The following is a 23,717-nucleotide window of genomic DNA, read 5'->3' on the forward strand; positions in this document are numbered from 1 at the left end:
AAAAAAAACATCTTTTATTCGATCCAAACCCTCCATAAACTCGCCAATACTTCTTGAAAAATGATTCACTTACAAAATGGTTTTTACAATAGTTCCAAGCTAGTTTCTTATGATTTTTATTGTATTGGTCTCCGTGGCTTTTTGGCTTCACAATCCAAGACAATGACTAAATCAGCGTGACCTGATTGCCTACCAGCAGCTGTGCTGTCGCAAGTCCTTCTGCAGTAGGGTATATCGTTAGAGGTCTAGGAAACTCTCAACAGGGTCCATCCTTCAATTGCTGTAGGATTTCAAACTGGACACAGTCTTTTAATATCCTACTTTTTYCAGAATGAGGCAGAAAGACCTCCGTTCTCATACTTTTAGACATCCAGGTGAATTAGAGGAAATATAAATATAACACCTAATCAAATTTTGTTATAGATTCGGGGCAGTTTTGCCGATAGTTGAAATTCAGCTACAGAACTTTTTCGAGCGATTAGTTCTTATAACTTTCAATGTAGAATAACTTCGCCACAGTGCATTGATGAGCTTAATTMAATTTTRTCKATGAAGCTCMATCAAGGGCMGATRTTTATCGACGTATGATGTATTCAATCGAGGTYGTAGATCACTCYAAGATGGATTTTGTAAARGTCGTTCAAAATCAGTTGTGRTTCCGGAAATTATTGATACTTTGCATAGAGGCAACTACAGGTTTTAGTGGGAATAGCATATTGAATATTCGATCCAAACCCTCCATAAACTCGCCAATACTTCTTGAAAAATGATTCATTTCTTACTAGTTTCTTATAATTTTTATTGTCTAGATGGCTTTTTGGCTTCACAATCCATGACAATGACTAAATCAGGSTGAAATATTGCATGAATATTTGTCGGTTAAAAAAAAATTGTTTACGTTGGATCAGTTTATCCGTAACTCAATAAAAGGCTCGCATCGTTTGGTCGATAGAAAAAAAAAAAAAAATACGATAGTTGTGTTTCGAAACACGTCTATGAAGAACAGATGATGAAACGTGGATTTTAGCGTATGCACTCGATAGTAAATATCAGTTGACTGCAAGGCTGTTTCATGATAAGCCGAAGCACTTCCAAGCAAATTGTTATGTGTTTTTTTGAAACGACTAGATAAATCGGAACCATACGACTAGAATAACGCAGAATTGAAATTTCTCGGTGATACACAACTATCTGTTTGTCGGTTGTCTTTCAAGAAATCAGCAATAACTTTCACCGGGCAACAACTAGTGGGCTTTCGATTGGATCTAGATGTTTACTCCATGTCTCATTTGATCAGTGTCAGATTGTTATTGTATCGTTTGTATTCGTGATATTGAGGTATCCATTGTCTTGAAAACTTATTGACTTGTAAAAAATCGTGATTTACTATGTTTTGAGAGTCCAATGATGTTAACAAACTCACTCAATTAAGTTCTTCTGGCGTCCCTCGCGACCTTCCTGAGCAAGCTGGATGTTTTTTTACTGCTCCGATCACTGCATAATTTAGCAAACCAGTACCTGGGCGTTTTTGCCGGGACAGACTTGAGGTAACAGTTATGCAGYCATTTGGTTTGCATTAACGGTGTATTTTCCCCTAAGCGAACAGAAGGAAATAATGTTTTCTCAAAATATGAAGTTTTCCTTTCTCTCCTCCTCCTCTTTTTTTACAGTGTACAAGGATATTTGTTTCTATGTAGTGTACAATTTACATACATACATACCCTCAATTATACACTCATATGTATATGTACTTTTGCATGAAAAATGAGGAATTTTATTGAAAATCTTATGGCCAAATACGTGTGTTTTAATGAAATTTTCCTTCCTTTCCAAATTCCAAATTCGAATGAGAAAAGTAATGCGTGTGCTTAATAAAACCGCTTTAATCTAGCGAGACGCATTAATCAATTCGTTTTTGCTGCTACACAAGAGCACAATAAATGTGCTACTGCAGAACCTTGGTTTCATATAAGTATGCCACACCGAAGTAAGTGAATGAATGTACAAATTCGAGTGGTAATATCTGGCAGAAGTGTTTAGCCTTACCTACAGCCGCTGTAACCGCACAGAATCGCTGGGCCTGCTGAACCGTGCTGTCTCGACAATCGCCACCTTACTTCACGAATTATAGGGGAAAAAACGGTATATCCAGCAGATGCGTGGCACGGAAGGAAACATGCGAATTGTGCCACAGGCMATGTGCCTGTTTGTTCTACGCAAGCAGCATCCTCCGAATGCTGAACACACGAACATACAKTCCTCATCGTAGCTACACACATTTATGTATTAATATCGACTTTGTTGTAATACCGGTGCGTCAGCAACCCCCACCAAGTAACCACGCTGCCGCTTCCATTTAGAGCCGCAGCCGTCGAGCGCACGGTTGATGTATCCTAATATGCGTGAACTTTTGTATTGTGTGTTTTGTAATTAGAAAACGCAAGGCAGGAGAAAGAGGCCATATGACGATGTTTTGCAATTACTGAAATAACTGTGTAACTACGAAATCTTCAAGCATTGCAGCTTACATACAGACATTCGTGCATATTCTCATTAGTAATTGTTATGTATTCCTATTTGTGCTTCGGCACGAAATTTCCAAAAAGGTATTGAAAAAATCCCCAACCAAAGAAGTCACCATAATGAAGGAAGGAGATATTACGGAAATTCATCGGTTGAGTTTTCTTTCTAGCAAAACATCTATACAGTGTTGAGTTGGCGTTTTCAAAAACTATACAAATTGAAGGTATTCAAACAAAACTTTAGATACCTTCTTGCGTCTCGGCCTGACCTAATAGTGCCTACCAGGCGCCTTTTACAAGCCAGCGTTTTCTCCAGTCTCACCTTTCTCGCTAGAGCGCGACATTATTCTGCTCACTAGTTTATTCTCCTTCACGTTCCTGCTCGTAGTCATATTCTGTCCTCTTTATATTGACCGTCTTATAAACACTTGCTCTGCGCACAATAACCTTCATATCGGAACTCAGGTCACAATATATGGTAACACATTACCTGAAACCTCGCCTGGTGATGGTGATGCCTTGATGGCATCGCGGGTGTTGCTTAACTTCGTTCCGGAAACGCCTATTAATTTTGCCGGTATATCAACTTGAGCAAATGCGGCATCACATAATACCTTGTAATCAACGAATAGCTGGAAGGTGTCCATTTCATATTCYCGGAGTTTTCCAGGATTTGGTGCTGTGTGTACTTGTTCCGTTAGGGAATGACCGGGTCTAAAGCTGTACTGATAGGATCCAATCAGTTTGTCGGGAAGTGACATTCAACTGCGCGATGTGCACAAGGTGGATCTCTCGGTAGTTGGCTCACGTAACATCAGGACACAGTGCAGTGATGTTGCAATCGTTGGCTTTCGTCTAGTATTTGTTTGGAGGTGAGTTGATGCATATTCCCTATCAACTAATCAATGTAGGCTTGAACAATACCGCAAGAAGATCATGGTTCGAGCTTGTTCATGCCTAGGTATCGGTACATTAATGCCATCGTTTCGATTCTGAACTCTGGTTTTACTTCTGCACAGACGTAATATATGTTTAATTATTGTAGTCACAAGAGAGCAAGTTAAAAAAATGTAGGATCCATTATTTTCCTGACGCGCTGTGTCTATAATCCGATGGTTTCAATTCAAAACCCTCAGTTAGATTCCTTTCCTCACCTGTCTCTATATTCTCCCACTCATGGTTTTCTGGACTCTGTATTTCTTCCGTTCTCATCTCCTCATATCGTTCGCGTAGGGTTACTCACGTAGAATAGGAATTGGGTATAGCCCTGCGACTGTAACTGCCATGACTCGAATACTACATGCGAAAGATCCTTTAGACCGACCGAGAAATCGCAACCACAAATTTGTCTGAATATTGTCAAAKTAACATTTCATCTAATGGTTCTTAGGTTACTGCTGACCAAAYATCGTAATATAATGAAAAAAGTGAATTTCATGCTTTGATAAAACATTGTTGCCTAATTAAGATCACAGTGAACCCACCCCAGCATATTCAACGGGAAAGTACTGTTTTGGTTTCATAATAACCGTAGTAGCTCTGATCCTGCACCTTAATATGCAGTAACGATAGGAAAAATTAAATTAACTGAGCTAGTTAACATTTCTGGAATTTCTGAGCAGGTCATATAATTATCGATTTTTTTTTCAGGAATTCTCGACGCTGGCCATTAATGATCGATCCTCAGGGTCAAGCCAACAAATGGGTGAAAAACTTGGAGAAAGGTAATCGTCTCTGTGTAATACGACTAAACCAGCCTGACTACACGCGGGTGCTTGAAAACGCGATACARTTTGGTCTTCCAGTCCTTTTGGAAAATGTAGGTGAAGAATTGGATCCATTGCTGGAGGCGATACTGCTTAAACAACTCTTCAAGCAAGGCGGCACACTGTGCATAAAATTGGGCGATTCCGTGATTGAATACAACCATGCCTTTAAGTGCGTAATATCCACACTGAAGTTTTATGCATTTAGGCTTATATCTCAACTATTTACCTTGTTCTCTATTTTAAATTCGCAATTTTCRTAGATTTTATATTTCAACAAAGTTGCGTAATCCACACTACCTACCAGAGGTCGCAGTTAAAGTGACGGTTTTGAATTTCATGATCACCACGCAAGGCTTGCAAGATCAGCTGTTGGGCATAACTGTTGCACGCGARCGACCCGATTTGGAAGCGGAGAAGAATACGCTTATCGTGCAAGGAGCTGAGAATAAGCGTATGCTGAAGGAAACAGAAGATAAAATTCTGGAAGTACTTTCGTCCGCAGAAAACATATTGGAGGACGAAACCGCTGTGCAGATATTGAGTTCATCAAAAGCATTAGCCAACGATATTAATGAAAAGCAAATTGTCACTGAAGCCACGGAACGGCAGATCGACATAGCGCGACTGAGTTATGTACCTATTGCAGCACATTCTACCATACTCTTCTTTACCATAGGTGAGTAGTCATGTATTTCCCGGTATAATATGGTTTGGTTTTACTCCATGTTTCCGGAATTATTTGTAAAGGTTGTTTTAGACATTTGGTTTACAAGAATATATGGAACGTATATAACGAGTGGTATCAAAAAGACCAACTCCGTAAAAAGTAGTACATCATTGACAACCATAGGTCTAAAATGTTTCGTTTGTYTACTAGACTCTGCTCAATTGTTGAATTATGAGATAAAAGCTGGAGCTCCCGTTTTTCTTGTACTATTATGCAATATAGAAGTAGAATAGGACATCTTCGTGAACACCTCCACAATGTTTTGGACCTCATACCATACTCTAACACAGTGGTTCGATTCAGAGGRGGAAATGGAGTACATGCCTACATTTCCTGTGGTCAACAAAGGATAAAACTCTGATTTTCTCAAGAATTTTCAATGTGTCCTGAGCATGTGCATCAGTGTTTGTTGAAAATTAAATTAATGACCCGCAAGCTGTTTTCTAAAGTTTGAAAGCATTTAATTAGTTAATGGATGTAGTTTACTTTKTGCTTTAATTTGGCGAAGTAATCTTTAGGAATATATGATATAAGTGTATACGAGTATTTGTTTGAGCTTCGAGTAGTTTTGTTTTACTAGATAACTGACCGCCGTACAATGGCACAGTGGCCAGAATGTGACTATCTTTGTGTGTCTTGTATGAATATTGTAATTAATTTGTAATTTACTTCTCATTTCATTGCAGTTGAATTGGCAAACATTGATCCCATGTATCAGTACAGTCTCCTGTGGTTTGTCTCTCTCTTTACGGCGTCCATTGACAATACTGATAAAGTGGATGACATTGAAGAGCGTTTAAAGGATTTACGTATACACTTTACGTATAGCCTCTATGTAAATATTTGCCGTAGTCTTTTCGAACGGGTAAGTGAATTCTATTTTTCAGTACTTTCGCTGAAGAAAACTGATTGTTATGATTTTATTATATTAAGGTTAGTTATTTATTTAGTTATTGTTGTTGGTTGACAATGGCGGTTGAACTATTTTCCAGAATCTTTTTTTCACGACATGTAATTTACATTATACATATTATCGGAGGGGTTAAGAATGCGTTATGCTTAATGGCTAAGGTGCCATCATCTGCATATGCTCACCAGTTTTTAGATTTTCCTCCAAATTTTCGAGAGTTTTTAAAGTTTTTAGAGCTTAAATTCGCTCCCAAATTTAGTTCCAATAACCCATTGGTTCCAAAATATCTTATATTTGTATCCATATACATATGTTTAGTAATGCAATATCTAGAATATATATTTATGTGAGCCATATACTCGTATATAAACTTAAATATTATAAATATATGTAGGTTTGAATTAGATCAAAGTCGGTTTATTTTTAAATTATTTAATTAGGTTTATTTAAGATTAGATTTACCATAAAGTATGTTAGATAGTATTTTAGGTTTGATGACCATAAAATGACTGCCTCTTTCGAAGTACGCATTACCGTCCGTTTCTTTTCTCATCTTCGTCTGTTTGTCATTCTGTTCGTCAAGTTTGCAAGGTCGCATTTAATAGTTGTTAAAAGTTACGTCCACTTCTAGTTGTCTTGCGTTCGTCTGTCGGTCTTACATATATGTACATAGATAGAAAATGTATATGTAAATTTTATACAAATAAATGAATACAGGTAAACCTCCTACAACGAGGTTTGCTGCAACGCGGTTCCCAAAATGCGGACATTTTCTTACAACGCTACTCTTACAACGCKATTTTTACCCAAATAAAATTCCCTGCATTTTGTTCATTCTTTGGTATCTATCTTTTTTTTTAGTACTGCCACCCTACACTCGAACATGTGTTTGCAAAGTGACAAGCGAATATGTAAATTAAACAGGAAAAAACGTTAACTTCAGTTGCACCGAAGCTAAATACTCTTCAGAGGTGTATTTCTGTTAGTAGTTATGTGTTCAGTTTGTATGGAAGCTATATGCCATAGTAATCCGATCTGAAAATTTTTTTCGGAGATTATATTATTACCTTAAGCAGTAATMSATGTCAAATTTTGAGAAGATACCACGTCAAATGTGAAAGTTTGCATACATGAACTTGATTCCAATTGTTCAGTTTGTATGGCAGCTATATGCTATAGTTGACCGATCTAAACAATTTCTTCGGAGATTACATTGTTAGCTCAGGAAATTATCTATACCAAATTTCGTGAATATATCTTGTCAAATGTGAAAGTTTTCCATATAAGAACTTGATTCCGATCGTTCAGTTTGTATGGCAGCTATATGTTATAGTAATCCGATCTGAACAATTTCTTCAGAGATTACATTGTTGCATAAAAAAATAATCTATACCAAATTTCGTGAATATATCTTGTCAAATGGGAAAGTTTTCCACACAAGAACTTGATTCYGATCGTTCAGTTTGTATGGCAGCTATRTGTTATAGTGGTCCGATATCGGCAGTTCCGACAAATGAGCAGCCTCTTGAAGAGAAAATGACGTTTGCAAAATTTCAAAACGATATCTTAAAAACTGAGGGACTATTTCGTATATATACAGACAGACGAACAGACAGACGGACATGGCTAAATCGACTCAGCTCGACATTTATATATACATATACTTTATAGGGTCTCCGACTCTTCCTTCTGGGTGTTACAAACTTCGTAACAAACTTAATATACCCTGTTCAGGGTATAAAAATAAATAGGGGGTTCCTCGCGGTTCCAACATCACACAACGATTTATGCTGCTTTCATTTGGTGGAATAATTTTTTTGTTAGTTTGTTGTCGGCATTGCAAATAAAAGCATCAATCTAAAGTTTGTAAAAAATTTTGAAAAAATATTCAGTTGATTCCAGTTAAATTATAAAAAAATTGTGAAACAGTTGTTTTTTTCGTAAAAGAGTTTTGATAAAATTATTTTAAGGTGAATAAGTAAGTTTCTTTTAAATTTTATTTATATGTATGAAACTTTATTTAAATGCAAATAAATTTTTAAATGTAGCCACAAAAATGCCGAATGAAAAAAAACGCCGTTAACACGTAAATTTTTATCCATTGAATTAAAAATAAAAATTTTGGATCGACTTCAAAATCAAGAGAGTATAAGTGATATTGCTAGACATTTTAACTTAAATGAGTAAACAATAAGAACTATCAAACAAAACGAAGAAAAAATTAGAAGTTCGGTAGCATCTGGGTCCTGTGTAGTCGCGAAACTGCTCGTCCTAGACCGCAGATAATGGAGAAAACTTAGCTATCGCTTATGGTGTGGATAGAAGACATAACAAAAAAACGAATACCCTTAGATGGGAATGTGATTAAGCATAAATCACTAAAAATATTTAATTGTTTAAAGGAAACAGGACAATCGTCAATCGATGAAGACAATCATCAATTCGTAACTAGTAATGGATGGTTTGGAAAACTCAAAAAAAGGAATGCACTTCACAATTCAAAAATACACGGAGAAAGTGCATCCACAGACGCAGATGCAGCAGAAAAATATCCAGCATTGTTCGATAAAATTATAAAAGAAAATGGTTATTTACCTGAACAAGTGTTCAACGCAGATGATACAGGCTTGTGGTGAAAAAAATGCCTTCAAGAACTTTTATTTTGAAAAACGCTCCTGGCTTTAAAGTTTCGAAAGATCGAATAACATTATTGCGTCTGGTGATTTTATGACCAAGCCAATGTTTATTAACCGATCATTAAACCCAAGATGTATGAAACAATGCAACAAAAACAACCTTCCAGTTTATTGAAGAGCCAACAAAAAATCATGGATGACTGCCAGTTTATTTAATGATTGGTTTTATCATTGCTTTGTTCCAGACGTAGAAAATTATCTAAAAAAAAGAACTTAGCATTAAAAGTTTTACTACTTTTAGATAGTGCGCCATCCCATTCGACTGATTTCCTGATGTTCAAATCGAATTTTTACCGCCCAACACCACATCGTTATTACAGCCTTTAGATCAGGGCATAATAGAAGCATTAAAAGCTTACTACATTCGGAAATTCTTATTATTTAATATTAGAGAAGATGGAGTCAGCAAATATTACAGTTAAAGAAGTCTGGCAACAATTTACAATTTTAAATTCCGTTGAAATTGTATATACGTCACTTAAAGAAATTCGTCCTTCAACATTAAAAGCTTGTTGGAAAGCCCTAATACCGGAAATAGACGTTCAGGGAACTGTTTCTACACCAATAGAAGATGATAGAAGGTGATGGATTTGATAAAATAACAATGGCTGATATTCGAGAATTAATTGCGGACGACGAAATAAACGAAGCAGATTTAGTGACAATGACAAATGAAGAATCAATTGGAGTAGTTCTGGCGATCTTTCCGATATTGAAAATAAAAACTTTTCACTAAAAAATATCGAGAAAGTTTTAAATATGGCAAAGCAGTTGGAGGAATACATTTTGGAGAACGACCCTTTAAGTGACAGAGCAGAAGTATTGAAACGAAATCTTCAAAACAATTTAGCTTCGTATCAAGAAATTTATAAAGATTTGCGAAATGAAATAAGAGCAAACAAACTTCAATGCACGATTTTTTCAAGCCAATAATCGTCGAGAGAATGCCCGAAACGAACAAAACATTCGAAACAAATCACACTAAGTGATGAGAGGGAGTAGAAAGTTATCGTTCTATTTTGGCTTTAATTTATTAAATCTTTAAACTTGAATATTTTACGTAKAATTGAAATTTTATTTTATTTTGTTTTGTTTTTGTTTTTGTTTAAGTAAATGGAATGTTATTAAATTACATAATATGTATGTTCTTATGACTCAACAAATAAATACACAAAAATATATTAAGCACATATTTTTACTATACAAATTCCAATATTGTATTAAAAAAATTTTTTTTTTTACTTTGGAACCAAAATCTGACTTTTGTATGGAGTTAGTGTCTCCTATAATGCGATTTCCTATAACGCGGTGTTTTTCGGGAACCTATTCACCGCATTGTAGGAAGTTTACCTGTACATAATCCTATTAACTAAAAGCCCGTACTAAAATAATATGCACTAAATACTACATATTCTCCAAGGTTTGTTTCATTATAACAAGCCTATCAACGAATCGCTCTATATATCTTCTTTTACTTCCATATTGCCAAGGCGAACCAACAGAAACGCATGTGTTCAATTGTTCACAAATTACCCTGAAGAGAAATTCATTAGCCCTTAACTGTTTCAAATTAATTCGTACTGATTCGACAAGCAATTATGGTATTGCGTTAGCCCTTGCAACTCATATATAGAAAAGATTGATGTTTTGATTTCTGACGTACTCAGAACCTTTTGACTTGCGTGAGCTAATTGTGTTACAGTAACTTAAAATATTCATCTCGGCAGAAAATTCGACTTTCGACATGGATTAACTAAGCAACACAGCATCGGTGAACTTAATTTAATTTTGCGTTAAAGCAGATTACACCAAGAGCGATTTCGTGAAGGGCGTAACTGTGCGCAAACTAATATTGCTAGATCGTCATGTGACCTATCATGAGATTGGTGAGATCAGCCTGCTTTCAATATTGTTGAATATTTGACTGTAAAAAATTTTGTTCACGTTGGATCTCATACAATTTGTTAATCGCTTAAAAAGTGACTTTTTGCCGATATGTTGGGGGAAATGCAAAAAATACCATAGTGGAGCTTTGAAATACGTCTATGACATGGACACGGATGATGAATCTTGGATTTATGCGCATAAGACCGAAAGTAAACAGCAGACGACTATATGAGTGTTTCTAGATAAGCAGAATTAAAGAAAAATTGTTTGCACACGAAGCATTGGACATGTCCTAACCAGAACAACTCTTGTAAAGTCCTGACTTGGCACCGAATGACTTACTTTTATTCCCGTGTCTATAGATCTTGAAGTAGAATTTTCTGAATAATAATAATCTCTTGAGTGGTTGGTGTGGTGAATTGAAGTGTGACAGTGTTGTGACTTTGTGTAGAGCTGGGTTGCTGTGGCGGCTCTAGGAGGAGGCTTTTCTCGTTTAGCCAATAATTAATATTTGTTTATGTTCTCTAATCTCGAAATATAAAGGCAACCCTCATATTTTATGATCGGTTTTCATAAGCTAATATTACACACGCCCAAATTGTACACATTTTTAATAAAAACCACCTTTGTTTTCTTTTCACACTGTTGCTTTGACAGCTAAGTTGATGTTTCCCAAATCCGTTTGTTTAATTTTTCAAATAAAATAAATCTTTTTTTTGGTTACATAATTTATAAATTACTGCGAATTCTATGGTATATGGCTCGATCTGTGTTTGGACTAACTCCATACTTTTTAATATATATAGTCCGAGAAAGCGTGTGCGATGAAAAATAAATGTTAAATATTGTGTACAGATATTCCCTATAGTGTACATTATTCTACTTATTCACTCCGTGGTTGGTCGTTTTCCTTATTTACTTATATTTTTTTTGGTTAAATGTATCTCATTAATTTTCTGCTCTTTATCGACTCGTGCTACATCGGTCTTTGCTGTGCCATTACAATCCATTATCTCGGTCAATGGCGGGGGATATGTTTGTATTGATATCATTAGTATCAGATTGTGTGTAAACAGTAGCCGCCAGTTTAAGGTGGTAAATATGTATGGAAACAAATATATATTTATATTATATGTATATACCCATATATGTGTCTTTATGGTGCAATTTGACAATTGAATTAACTCTAATCTTATATGCGTGTACATACATATGTACATATATACGTATTCAGCTCGGTATTTACTTCAGTATTGGGTTATTGTTTCATATGTACATCTTGTGAACTTAATCAATATTTAATATCCTAAGTACTTCCATATATTTTAAACGAGACATGTACACTTATTAACTTCCGTTGTATATACCATATACCATATACTCTTCACTCTTTTTATTTCCTGCGTCTCTTTCGTTTCAATTTATTTCAGGATAAGTTGCTGTTTTCATTGATTTTGAACATAAACCTTATGAAAGCTGAAAACTTGATTGACAATGCCGAATGGATGTTCCTGCTGACTGGTGGAATTGGTTTGGATAATCCCCATGCAAACCCCGCCCGCTGGTTAGGCGTTAATAGTTGGAATGAAATTTGCCGTCTCTCGGAATTACCCAATTTCAAGGGATTACGTGAACATGTCACTAGCAATTTAAGTGATTGGAAATTATTCTTTGACTCGAAAACGCCACAAGACAATGCTGCAATACCACAGCCATGGGCGACTAAATTGACATTATTCCAGAAGTTACTGTTATTACGCGTCTTCCGCTCGGATAAATTGGTTCCAGCAGTAATGAAATTTGTTGGTGGTAAGTTATGAGAATATAAAATACAACTGTTTAAAGAATAACGTATAAGTATAGTTAAATATGCTTGGAACTTACTAATACCAACATATTTATGAAATTAATTTGATGTCCGTAAAGTCCACAACTGACTATATAATTGGACAGAATTTCTTCTTATTTCATGGAATAGATACCGCCTACGCGGTTATAGCCAAGTTTACAACAGCACGCGTCTTGGCGCCAATTGTAGATTCTAAATTTAGCCAGGTCTTTCTCCACCTGATCTCTCCAACGGAGTGGAGGTCTTCCTCTTCCTCTACTTCCTCCGGCGGGTACTGCGTCGAATACTTTCAGAGCTGGAGTGTTTTCGTCCAACTATGTCAATGCCTTCGTATATCTCATACAGTTGAGATRTTTCGCYTAYCCAWCCTGGAGAAAGCAGAACTAACGGTGTTTCAATTTCATTGCCGTACGCCAGCAGCTCTACACTYTTATAGAAGATGGTTCCATCACTTTTTAGTTCTGCAGCTTGAATTATTGTATTTTCTCTAAGAGTAGATTAATGAAGTCGGCGAAAGGGAATTGTCAAATGATCTCGTCCTAAGCCTCATTTGTTATCGAACAGCTTGGAGAGGTATTTCCCGATCCTAACAGAGTTTTTGGTATCAGTTTACACAGGCGCATTAGTTTTGCGGGGATACGAAGTTCAGATATAGTGGCATAAGGGCAGCACCTTTTCGTGCTATCATAAGTAGCTTTGAAGTCAACGAATAAATGATGCGTGTCGATTCTCTTTTCTTGGGTCTGTTTCGAAATTTGCTGCATGGCTAAGATGTAATCAGTTGTTGATTTTCCAGGCCAAAAGCTACACTGATAAGATCCAATCAGTTCGTTGACGGTGGGCTGTAATCTTTCACACAATACGCTCGATAGCCTCGAGGAGGCTTATACCACGGTAGTTGGCGCGGATTGTGAGGTTTGCCTCTTTGTGGATTGGGTAGAGCACACTTAAATTCTAATCGTCGGATATGCTTTCGTCCGACCATATTCTATAAAGAAGCTGATGCATGCTTCTTCGCCGCCGTATTTGAATAGMTGGACCGGCAATCCATCGGCCGCCGTCGGTTTGTTGTTCTTCAGACGGGTAATAGCTATTAGAAATTCTTCATGGTCGAGCAATGGAAGTCTGCTCCATCGTCATCGATTAGAGAATCGGTTTCACCATCTCCTGGTGTTATGCTTTTAGCTAGCTGGAGAAGTGTTCCCTCCATAACTTTAGTATGCTCTGTCTGTGTCAGCTGTACAATTTAAAATTGGTAAATAGTGTTAAAATTGATTATTTTTAGATATTTATCTGAACACAAACACAAAAATTTAATTTATGCAACCAAAAAAAGAAAAATACTAAATAATTTATTTATGTGAAATCTCTCTCTTTATTTCAGAACAATTGGGCCTTGAATTCGTCGATCCACCGCAATTTGATCTGATGGCCTCTTTTTCGGATTCTCATTGTTGCATACCACTTATTTTCATCTTAACTCCTGGCTCGGACCCCACAGCGACGCTTTTGAAGTTCGCTGACGAACAAGGATTTGGTACAAATCGCTTGTTTTCGCTCTCCCTTGGACAGGGACAGGGGCCTATTGCGACAAAAATGATAGACGACGGCATTAAACTCGGCAATTGGGTAGTGCTACAGAATTGTCACTTGGCCAAGAGTTTTATGCCAACACTGGAAAAAGTGTGCGAAAATTTGGTGCCTGATGCTACACATCCAGACTTTCGTCTCTGGCTCACTTCATACCCAGCCGATCATTTCCCAGTTGTTGTGCTACAAAACGGCATTAAAATGACAAACGAGCCGCCAAAAGGCTTACGTTCGAATATAACGCGTTCGCTCTTAAGCGATCCCATTAGTGATCCAGAGTGGTTCGAGTCATGTAAACAGACACAGACCTTCAAACAATTGATATATTCGTTGTGCTTCTTCCACGCTGTCATACAAGAGCGACGCTACTTTGGTCCTATCGGCTGGAATATTCCTTATGAATTCAACGAGACCGATTTGCGTATAAGCTTAATGCAGTTGAAAATGTTTCTGGATCAATATGAGGGTGTGAATTACGACGCTTTGCGATATTTGACCGGCGAATGCAATTACGGTGGACGTGTCACCGATGATTGGGACAGAAGAACTTTGAAAACCATATTGAATATCTATTATAGTCCTAAAGTATTGGATCTAGAAAATCGTCATTACTTCGACGATGAAAAGATATATTGTATACCAGTTTTTAAGGAGTTAGAACTGTATTTGAATTATACGCGAGAGTTACCTATACAAACCGCACCCGGTATATTCGGGTTCCATGCAAACGCCGACATAATGAAGGACCAACATGAGACGGATATGCTATTGAGTCATACGCTGTTGACCCAGGTGAGTCTATAACGAATTAGATCAGGGAATATTGTATTAGTTTATCGTTTTTGTATATTAGTAAGTTTATGTATATTTTGATGTTTCGAATTTTTCAAAAACTGCATTTTTATTGAAACTAAATGCCTTCCCAGGAKCGTTTGGTAAGTTCATTAATTTCTATTTGTTATATTTTCGTGACTTTGTACTAAGCCTATAACTGTTATATAACAGGATTTTTATCAGCGTCGTGTAAGTATACTATTTCGGGTAGTCACCTTAGCTTTGAAAATCAAAATTAAAATTGTTGCTCTCTTTAATATAGATGTTAGAAAAGTCGCATAGTTTMTTTGTTGAAACCTTGTCCAAACGTTACCCTGAGAACCTTTTCCTACCCACTGTCCCAACCGATCCTTATATCCCCCCTTTTTTTATTAAGGACACAAGTGCCTCGTCAGCTGGCGATGAAGGTGAAGGCARGAAAGCTTTAACGCCAGAAGAAGTGGTAACGAATGTTGCCACAGACATAYTAAATAAATTACCAAAAGACTTTGATCGCGACGCAGCCATATCTCGCTATCCAACAAGCTACCATCAGAGTATGAATACGGTACTTGTGCAGGAGATGACACGTTTCAATGTTTTACTCGGCACTATTCGTACCAGTTTGATAACATTGCGCAAAGGAATAAAGGGTAAGTTACGATCTTTTAACATTTAAATACCTGTATTGTCAAAGGAGGGAACAAACTGAAAAATAAAGAGTAAGGAAGGTCTAAGATTCGGGTGTAATCTGACTTTTTATACTCTCACAATGTGCAAGGCTCAAAGCTGGCAAAATATCTTCCAAAACTTTATAACTTGAAACAAGTGAGGAAGAACCAAGATGGGGCTTAATACAATTATAAGATCTAATCTCGAAAGGATAAGAGTCGAGGAAATATTTTCAKGTTTCAGGTACCGAAACTGTGATATTTTTAATAAGGTATTGCCTGATCTGTTTGTTTCGTTTCGGAATATTTGGGTTGGTGGAACTATTGATCCGACATTACTACATTTCTAATACTATTTACAATGTTATCASAAAAATATTCGCTCCAAATGTCAGYAGTACTCAYASATTGGCTGACATATTCGCGAAAAGCCAACTGTAGGCACAGGGATACACTTTTTCGGTGTCTGCGGGCTTGAGAAGTTAACTGCAATGTTTCATCCGGGCATTTTCATTGGTACTTAATTTGTACTGTGAAGTGAATTTATGAAATTCAAAATTGTGTAATGTGGGAGGCAGGCGTRGTTGTGGTCCGATTTCACTCATTGTCACAATCTCACTAACAAGTCGTAATATTATATTCGGATATCTTAATTGGTGCTGGATTTACACATGGTAAAGTAAYACCGAGAGAGTACAAAAAGTATCTTACGGTATCACTGACAGGCACTTTTTCTAAAAGAAACAAGTAGATGTTAAGGAAATAATTGAAAATATATTTTTATTTGTAGAGAATATTCACAAAAATCGTTTTATATCTGTAAAAAATATATAACAAATACGAATGTAATAATTGATTAACTGCGCTGTTCGTCAGCSTCTGACTTGTCTTCGGCTTGAAAGATTTGCTGACTGATACGGACATGAGCAGACTCACGCGTTCCTGCCGGTTTTTCAACACTTATTTGCGAGGGCGATTTTTTAAACTCAGCTATTACCGACTTCTCACTGATCCGTACACGTGACGGGACATTACCACTTTCACGTTGACTACGTAGAGAGGATTTCTTGCTTATATCACTGCCTCGCCCGGAATGCTTTTCTGAGTGCGCTTCTTCTTCTGATTTCATTGCTTCCTCTGGTTGTRCTACTAATTCCGGCAACTCATCTATTGATGGTGTTTTTGAAGCGACCTTTACTGMTTTACTCGTGGTGAACTCGAACTCATGCAATGACGGTTCTTCAATACTCTCACCAGAAGATTGGAAAGAAAATCGTTCACTTGATTGATCAGTGATTAGCTCAAGTGGTAGTGATTTTTGATAGATATCAGCGATTTCATCCTCCTCTATTTTAACAGGTGCACGCATGGATACTTCTGAAGATATGGAACGTTCAACAGTCTCAATAGCTTCACTTTCGTTTTCAAGTATTGATATTTTTCTAAATACTTCATCCATTATACTTCGCAAGCCACCAGCACTGCTTTTACGACTTTGGCTGCTTCTGCTGGTACTCTGTCTATCTTCAGCTTGCTCCATATCATCGCTTTCATCCTCAGGTCCAATGAAATGTAAAAGTTCTTTGTAGATTTCAGTTAAGAATTTTGCTGGTAATGTGTCTGGTTCCGTGTCGGCAGTCTCCGCTGGATCATAGTAAAACTAAAATGAGATGTGTAAATGAGTATCATTAAACATCAATAATATATGAATCTTACTATATATTCAAGCTACTTACGGATTCCGGCATATACTGAAAGACAGTGGATATGTCCTCCCTGTTTTTAGCTAAAGATGAAAATTCACTTTCCGCCCAAAATCGTTCATGTTCTGCATGTACATGCACATCAGTTAAAAAGTTAATAGAAGTTGACGAAGAAGTCGTGGATGAAGGAGCTTTTAGGGCGTGGGTGGAGGGATGACGCAAATCCATATGCGAAGGAGATAACTGTAATTTACAAAACCGAGTCCAGCTATCACTTTCGAATATTGATCCTCTGGTATTGGTGACTTCAACCACGTCTTTGATCAAATCAACTAGCAATTCTTTGACTGTGCGTTCGAGTGGTGTTTTCCACCGCCGACCAGGCACAGCACCTCGTATCAATTTTCGTAAGAGAGCTCTTATTTCACGTTCATTCTCTCCACATTCGCAAGCTAGACAGGAACAATTTGAAGTTTCTTCTGAACTAAARTAGTACAAATCGAGATCGATGAGACGATCGACCAGTTCTCTCACCAAGAATGTACATATATCGTAAGGTTCCAAAGCTGTGAAAACTTTATCGAAAAGCACTTCTTCGATAATATTATGTAACATCTGTTTAATTTCTATTTGCTTCAAGATTTCATTCAAATCAGGAAACATTATCTTCTTGAGTTTATAGCGTAGCGAATTATAATTTAGTGGGTTTTGTATGTCATGCAGTGAATCTAACCAGCGTTGTATGTCTATGTCGATGGTTCGTGCCATATCTAATACTTCATCTTCTGCTTTATGATGGGCAATATTCGGTATATCTGTATCTAAAATCGTATTCAGATATTTGCGGCCAATAAGACAAACATCCATGGTTTCCTTGTAGACTTCTTCGTATATTTTACGCATATTATTTTCTTTCTGTCGCAGCCCAGCTTCGGCCGCTTCACGYCGCCAACGCTCCTTTTGTGCTAACATTGTGATATAATGTAGTAGGCGTTGCTCTTGCAAGCGACTCATTTCTTCTGACAAGAAACGCATAATCCACCCTATTGTGCAACCTTCATACTCTTGAACCATGCCTTCGACTTCCTCATTATAAAGTTCCTGCAAAAGATATTGTGCTCGTTGCTTTTTATCTTCTACAGATTGTCGGAATTTCCGGTCTTCAATGCGTTTAAGCTCACCTTCGCTAGCTTTCTTTTCTGGGTTCTCGTGAACTTCAACGTCTTCTTCGACTTTGGTTTCCATACTGTACTCTGATTTGGATACAACTTTATTTATTAAAACCGGCTTGGTCTTCTGGATAAGACATTTTGGTATGATCTTTTGCTTTACAGCTTTTTTACGTAAACTCTAAAAGATCGTAAATTTTAAAAAACGTTACTCCGTAAATAATAATACTTTTTACTTACCGTTAGGGTTTCATACATTTTCTGGAGATTCTCATCCGAGCAGAAATTCTGCTCGATTTCCAAAAGCCGTTGCTTGGGTTTAGCCCATTCTTTAAGCTTTGCAAACGGACATATCAGCTTTGTAAATTTAACCGCACGCTTTTCTAAATCATCCATACGCGCTTCAAATTCCTTACGACCACCAAGAAAGTGTCTKCGTGCCGGGTTGACGCCGTAGCGCAACTGTGGTCCATAAAACTCCGAGCTCGGACTACCGAGCTGGCTAACAATATTCTCTTTGCGCCAACACTTTGGTACACGGCGTCGTTTGATCTCCAGTTGTCGAATCCCTCTTTCATATTCCACCTGATTCTTGTGCAACGAAGCATCACGGCGTGCGAGTATTTCTTCATAGCTGCACTCAATGCGTTTTTTTGAGGTGGCATGCATTTTCTCTTCTCGTTTATTGAACATGCCAATGAGTATTTCGAGTCGTAACATCTGGCATTCTTGTATATACTCTTCGCGCTCTATCCAATGTTCCCATTCGAAAGCCTGTAAYACAACACTATCGCCCGACAGTTTGGCTTGTTGCTTTACTTCCTCAATTTGACGTCTCAGATTTTCTTTCAGTGCTCGCGCGAAAGCCCAACGCTTACGCGCTCGTTCAAGTACTTCGACTTGATATAAACCGGGAGGGCCATCACCAGGCAAAATGGTGGGTAATTTGAAAAGCTCTATTTGCTCTAAATCATGCTCGTTATTCGAAACTTCAGGAAGATAGGGCAAAGTTTGAGCGGACGATTCACTGGAGAGAAAGTGAGACAATAACTCTTCATAATGTAAAGTTATGAACTCAAATACATGTGCTTACCGATATAATGATTGCGTTCCTCGAGTTTTGACCTTTTTCTCCTTAATCTCTTCAAAATATTTGCAATAAGCATACTTTTGAGCAGGACTATTCTCTACTTCGGTAGAAAGATTCAACTTCATTTCGAGAACATTGACTTTTGTGTCTGGTGTAAAGTGATTCAAACCCAGTGCTTTGGATTTACATTCGCTGGGTGCAGTWACAATATTCGTCACACGCCGTTCGGCCGGGTTGTTGACGCCTAAGGGAAACAGTTTAAGCAAAAATAATTACTAAACAAAATGATAACAACAAAATACCTCCCCGCAAGCGCGTTGAAATGCGATTGTAGGAATAACTTAGTGAATCGGTTGAACCAGATATTAGCGAGCTACGGTCGTAGTCGCTCGGTTTAACTGTTAACTCCTTGCGGAATGCGTAGTTCTCCAGACCAGGTTCTTTCGAGTACTCGTGTCTTGCATACATCTTAGCGGTGTTAGCTTTATTCCGTGCRTTCTTAAACGTCTTCAGATCGCTTTTTTCATCAGCTGTCGAGCATTCCGCGTCGTTAMCGCTTTTAAACATGCGTTTCGCAAGCTTTTGATGGTTGGGTTGCGCCATAGTTTGGCTGATTTTATTTATAGTTTATTTTTGATTCCTGAAAAATTTATAAAAATATTCTTTGTTAATGTCAAATTAGAAATTCGAAAACTAGTGAACTCCATGTATATAAATCGATAATTTGTATCTTACACGCAYTCGTGCTATAACCGATTTTTATTTATTTACTTGAGTCGACGCTTTTGCGCCCAAAGTACCTACAATATTCTCACATTTATTTGCTATCACAAATATACGCAAATTTGTTTACTACTTCTTCGATCTTTCCTTATTTCATGCGTTCTATAAAGTGCATTTTCAATTTTTGTTTTGCCACAGGTCTCGTTGTGATGTCTGCTGCCATGGAGGCTGTTTATCGTAGCGTACTGATAAGCAAAATACCAGCGATGTGGGCTGGCAAGTCGTATCCAAGCTTAAAACCACTAGGAAGCTACATTAATGATTTTCTGCAACGTTTGAGCTTTTTGCAGGTAAGAATTCCTGGGCGAACACAGCTAACTAGTTTGCGTTGCCAAGCAATGTTATTGTAAACGTTTGATGTGAGTTCATATAAAATACAGTGTTTCCCGTTTAAAAGGACTAAGCTAATTTTCTTAGCTTAGGTCAAATTTCATATTGCCTTTTTAAAACCTACTTTAATTATCCGATTTGTTGATGTTGCCATGATAAAGTAGTCGATTAAGTATCGCGCGGGAAAGTTAACAATTTTCTGAAGAGACCAAAAGAATCGACCTTAACTGTAGTAGCATCGACTTAGGTTGAGGCCTTGTGAGTTTGCTCTAAAATTTTTTTCTGCCCACCTCTCTTAATAATCTCATTTTCGATGTTAGTCAATTGTGCGAGATTAATTGTTATAATTAAAAGCAGTATTCGTTAATTTATGTTTGGCGTTAGGCGTGGAGTACTGTACTTATGTATGTATATTTAAGGGTTTAGTAAAATAGGTAATTGATTAAATATTTTCGTCTTCTGTTGCTTAAAAAATACTAAAATAGGTTAAACATTATAAGAATTGTCAGATTCTGTCCGTGTTATGTCTTTACATTTTAAACATACTTTTAACAGTATTTTGAACATAGTAGCCGTAGACAACGCCGKAAGGTATATGGCTGCGTAGTGGGTCAGTGCTTGGGGGAAGAGGAGCTCTCTATATGAACTCCAGCTTCAGACTTCCTGAYTATTGCAGTGYACTATTGTGATCAGATTGAARGGTGAATTTTGTCTCCTTCAAAATAATATTGCGCTGCAATGCACTTATGCCATCAAAGCACTTGGAAAAATCTTCCGTCGTGATTTTCATCAGAGCCTTCTTCGATTCAGCTTTTATATCCTCAATTGAGTCAAAACGGTGTTCTCGAAGTGGTCATGTGAGTTTGTTGAATAGCCAGAAGTTACAAGAAGGTAAATCAGGCGAAAGCGGCACGATTTTAGTTAAAAATGTGGCGAAAAGATCACGAATAATCAATGCAGTATGAGATGATGTATTATGACACTTCTTTGTTCAGTAAATTCAGMCATAGTAAATATCGAAAGCCTCACAAAACGACGCATATCTCAAATACTAATAAATATTTTGACATGGAATTTAGCATAGATGTTACTAACTACAAAATTTACCGATTCGAAAAACATGCGAAGTATAAATTAAAACTTGGTCACAGTAGTATTCCAACSCGAGGTTGCAGCCATTAAGGTAGCAGTAGATGTGCTGCTCTGGAGTACAACCTCCTTTAGAGAAATGACCACTCAGTCAGATAGCAGAGTGGCGATACTAGCCTTGAACTTATTTACAGTGCGTTCAGGGTTGGTAAAACTGGTATGAGTATGAGCCGGGCCATAGCGGAATCGCAGGAAATTGTAAAGTTGATGAGCCAGCAATGAAAGGCACCCTAGAATCGCAATCGATAGAGCAAGTGGGTGCTCCCGCATTCTCTTGTGTTATACTACTAGTAGCTGGACTTCGTGGAAGCTTGAAAATTTGTATTGGTTACTAAGCGTTTGCTAATTTATAAGTCTGAGCACAGGAGTTCTTCTTTTTTATGTTTTCACAAAGGACTACTTATACCAGGCCACGTGTGATCTTCGATCAGCCATCTTACCTAACCTAACCCAACCCTTTCCACTTGTGCTCTTTTTGAAGACCATTTTTCTTATTACAAAAAACCGCAAAATTTAAAAACATTCGTCCGAATTGTGGAGACGCATTAGCAGTAGAAATAAACGGGGTCTGCTTTCTCCTATAAATGAACCGGGTTTCCTCCGAGAATAATACGGTTAATTTTTGAAGTTTGAAGTTTTTGCTGGAGTTCCAGACCCTTTGCGATGAGATCTCCGTTGTATATTAAACACGTTAGAGAATTTGGCAAACCGTTCGAGGTAATCGTTGCTATGATTGGAGGTATCTGAATTGTACTACAAAATCTGAGATCACTGAAGTTGGAATTAAAAATCGTTAAACCCAAATTCATGTTTTTATTAGGAATGCCAACTGTATTTAAAGCTTAAATTCTAAATGTCAAATTAATAAAATGAAAATATTATATTTATTATGCAACACAGAAAAAATTACAAAATTATTTAACTTTTTAGAAATGGTTCGATGATGGTCCACCGTCAACATTTTGGCTCTCTGGCTTCTTCTTCACCCAGGCTTTTCTCACTGGTGCTCAGCAGAATTTCGCTCGTAARTATATTATACCAATCGATTTGTTGGTATTCGACTATGAGGTGCTGCGCTTAGAGGAGGATGAAACAAAAGGCATAACACCGCCGGCCGATGGTGTGTTTGTATATGGTGTCTTCCTAGAAGGTGCTTGCTGGGATCGTGGTGGTAATTGGCTAGCAGAATCAAGGCCTCGCGAATTATTTGATCGCATGCCATTGATTTGGATGAAACCAGTTAAGCGTAGCGATCTCAAAGAGAGTCACGTCTACCTTTGCCCTCTGTATAAAACTGCTGAACGTCGCGGCGTACTCTCTACTACTGGRCATAGCACTAATTTTGTCGTTGCCATGCTGCTGGAATGCAATCCAAACACCAATCCATCACATTGGATCGAGCGAGGCACGGCGCTACTCTGTCAGTTGAGCTTCTGATTCAAGCCCTTCGTTTATCTATATCTACGCAGATTATATTATAATAYTCGCTTATATATRTATGTATATAATCTTACATAACTTCAGAACGATGTACTCTTATATACTTCAATTAAGATTGCGTTCAGTCGTATGAACTTTATTTTGGAAGGAATTTTTTTATAAAACAAATAAAACACGTTAATATTTACTGCAAYGTACGTAGGAGTATTTTATCACCCGAGAGTATTAAGCAAGACATTTTAAGAAACTGCAAAAGTCATCAATTTCAATTTATTAAATATGGGTTTCAAGTTTTGCCAACCAAACTCAACAAAAGGGTTATGGGAAGAGTTAAATGTAACTCTTAAGAGATAAACTGTGTCAGATAAGTGATGCATTACGGCAACGCGTGTGCGAAGGGTAAAGGGATAAYAAATTTAACAAAAATGGATTTGAACGTGCGTGAAAAGGAGCGAAATGATTAAGTGAATGTATATCCGCTTGGGTACAGATGGCCAAGTCGCTACACCGATCTAACAGCTCGTTCCAAATYATGTGTATAAATTGAGTTATTGTGTTTATAGCAGATGTGTTATTCCTATTTCAAAAATAATACATTTTCGAACTAAACTATGTGGAT

General features: G+C 37.2%; 2 protein-coding genes across 2 annotated transcripts in view; one reads left to right on the forward strand and one right to left on the reverse strand.

The window, feature by feature from the left end:
• LOC108970956 (dynein heavy chain 7, axonemal) overlaps nucleotides 1-23,242 on the forward strand; it is a 45,890-nt gene extending 22,648 nt beyond the window's left edge. The window contains exons 26-33 of the mRNA XM_018936697.1: nucleotides 4,173-4,460; nucleotides 4,552-4,967; nucleotides 5,705-5,883; nucleotides 11,942-12,320; nucleotides 13,745-14,742; nucleotides 15,161-15,416; nucleotides 20,318-20,469; nucleotides 22,589-23,242. Coding sequence (XP_018792242.1) covers nucleotides 4,173-4,460; nucleotides 4,552-4,967; nucleotides 5,705-5,883; nucleotides 11,942-12,320; nucleotides 13,745-14,742; nucleotides 15,161-15,416; nucleotides 20,318-20,469; nucleotides 22,589-23,095 — 3,175 coding nt within the window. The 3' untranslated portion in view covers nucleotides 23,096-23,242. The remainder of the gene's footprint in view (nucleotides 1-4,172; nucleotides 4,461-4,551; nucleotides 4,968-5,704; nucleotides 5,884-11,941; nucleotides 12,321-13,744; nucleotides 14,743-15,160; nucleotides 15,417-20,317; nucleotides 20,470-22,588) is intronic.
• LOC108970957 lies at nucleotides 16,273-20,096 on the reverse strand. The gene is made up of 5 exons (XM_018936698.1): nucleotides 19,699-20,096; nucleotides 19,400-19,640; nucleotides 18,547-19,333; nucleotides 17,171-18,487; nucleotides 16,273-17,094 (listed from the first exon to the last, which is right to left on the reverse strand). Exons 1-5 carry the CDS (start codon nucleotides 19,997-19,999, stop codon nucleotides 16,291-16,293), a joined length of 3,450 nt encoding a protein of 1,149 aa, XP_018792243.1. The 5' UTR covers nucleotides 20,000-20,096; the 3' UTR covers nucleotides 16,273-16,290.
• Nucleotides 23,243-23,717: the final 475 nt, after the last annotated feature.

Source organism: Bactrocera latifrons, unplaced genomic scaffold (genome assembly GCF_001853355.1).
Source record: "Bactrocera latifrons isolate USDA-ARS-PBARC rearing strain unplaced genomic scaffold, ASM185335v1 scaffold_318, whole genome shotgun sequence".
NCBI classification, from domain to species: Eukaryota; Metazoa; Arthropoda; class Insecta; order Diptera; family Tephritidae; genus Bactrocera; species Bactrocera latifrons.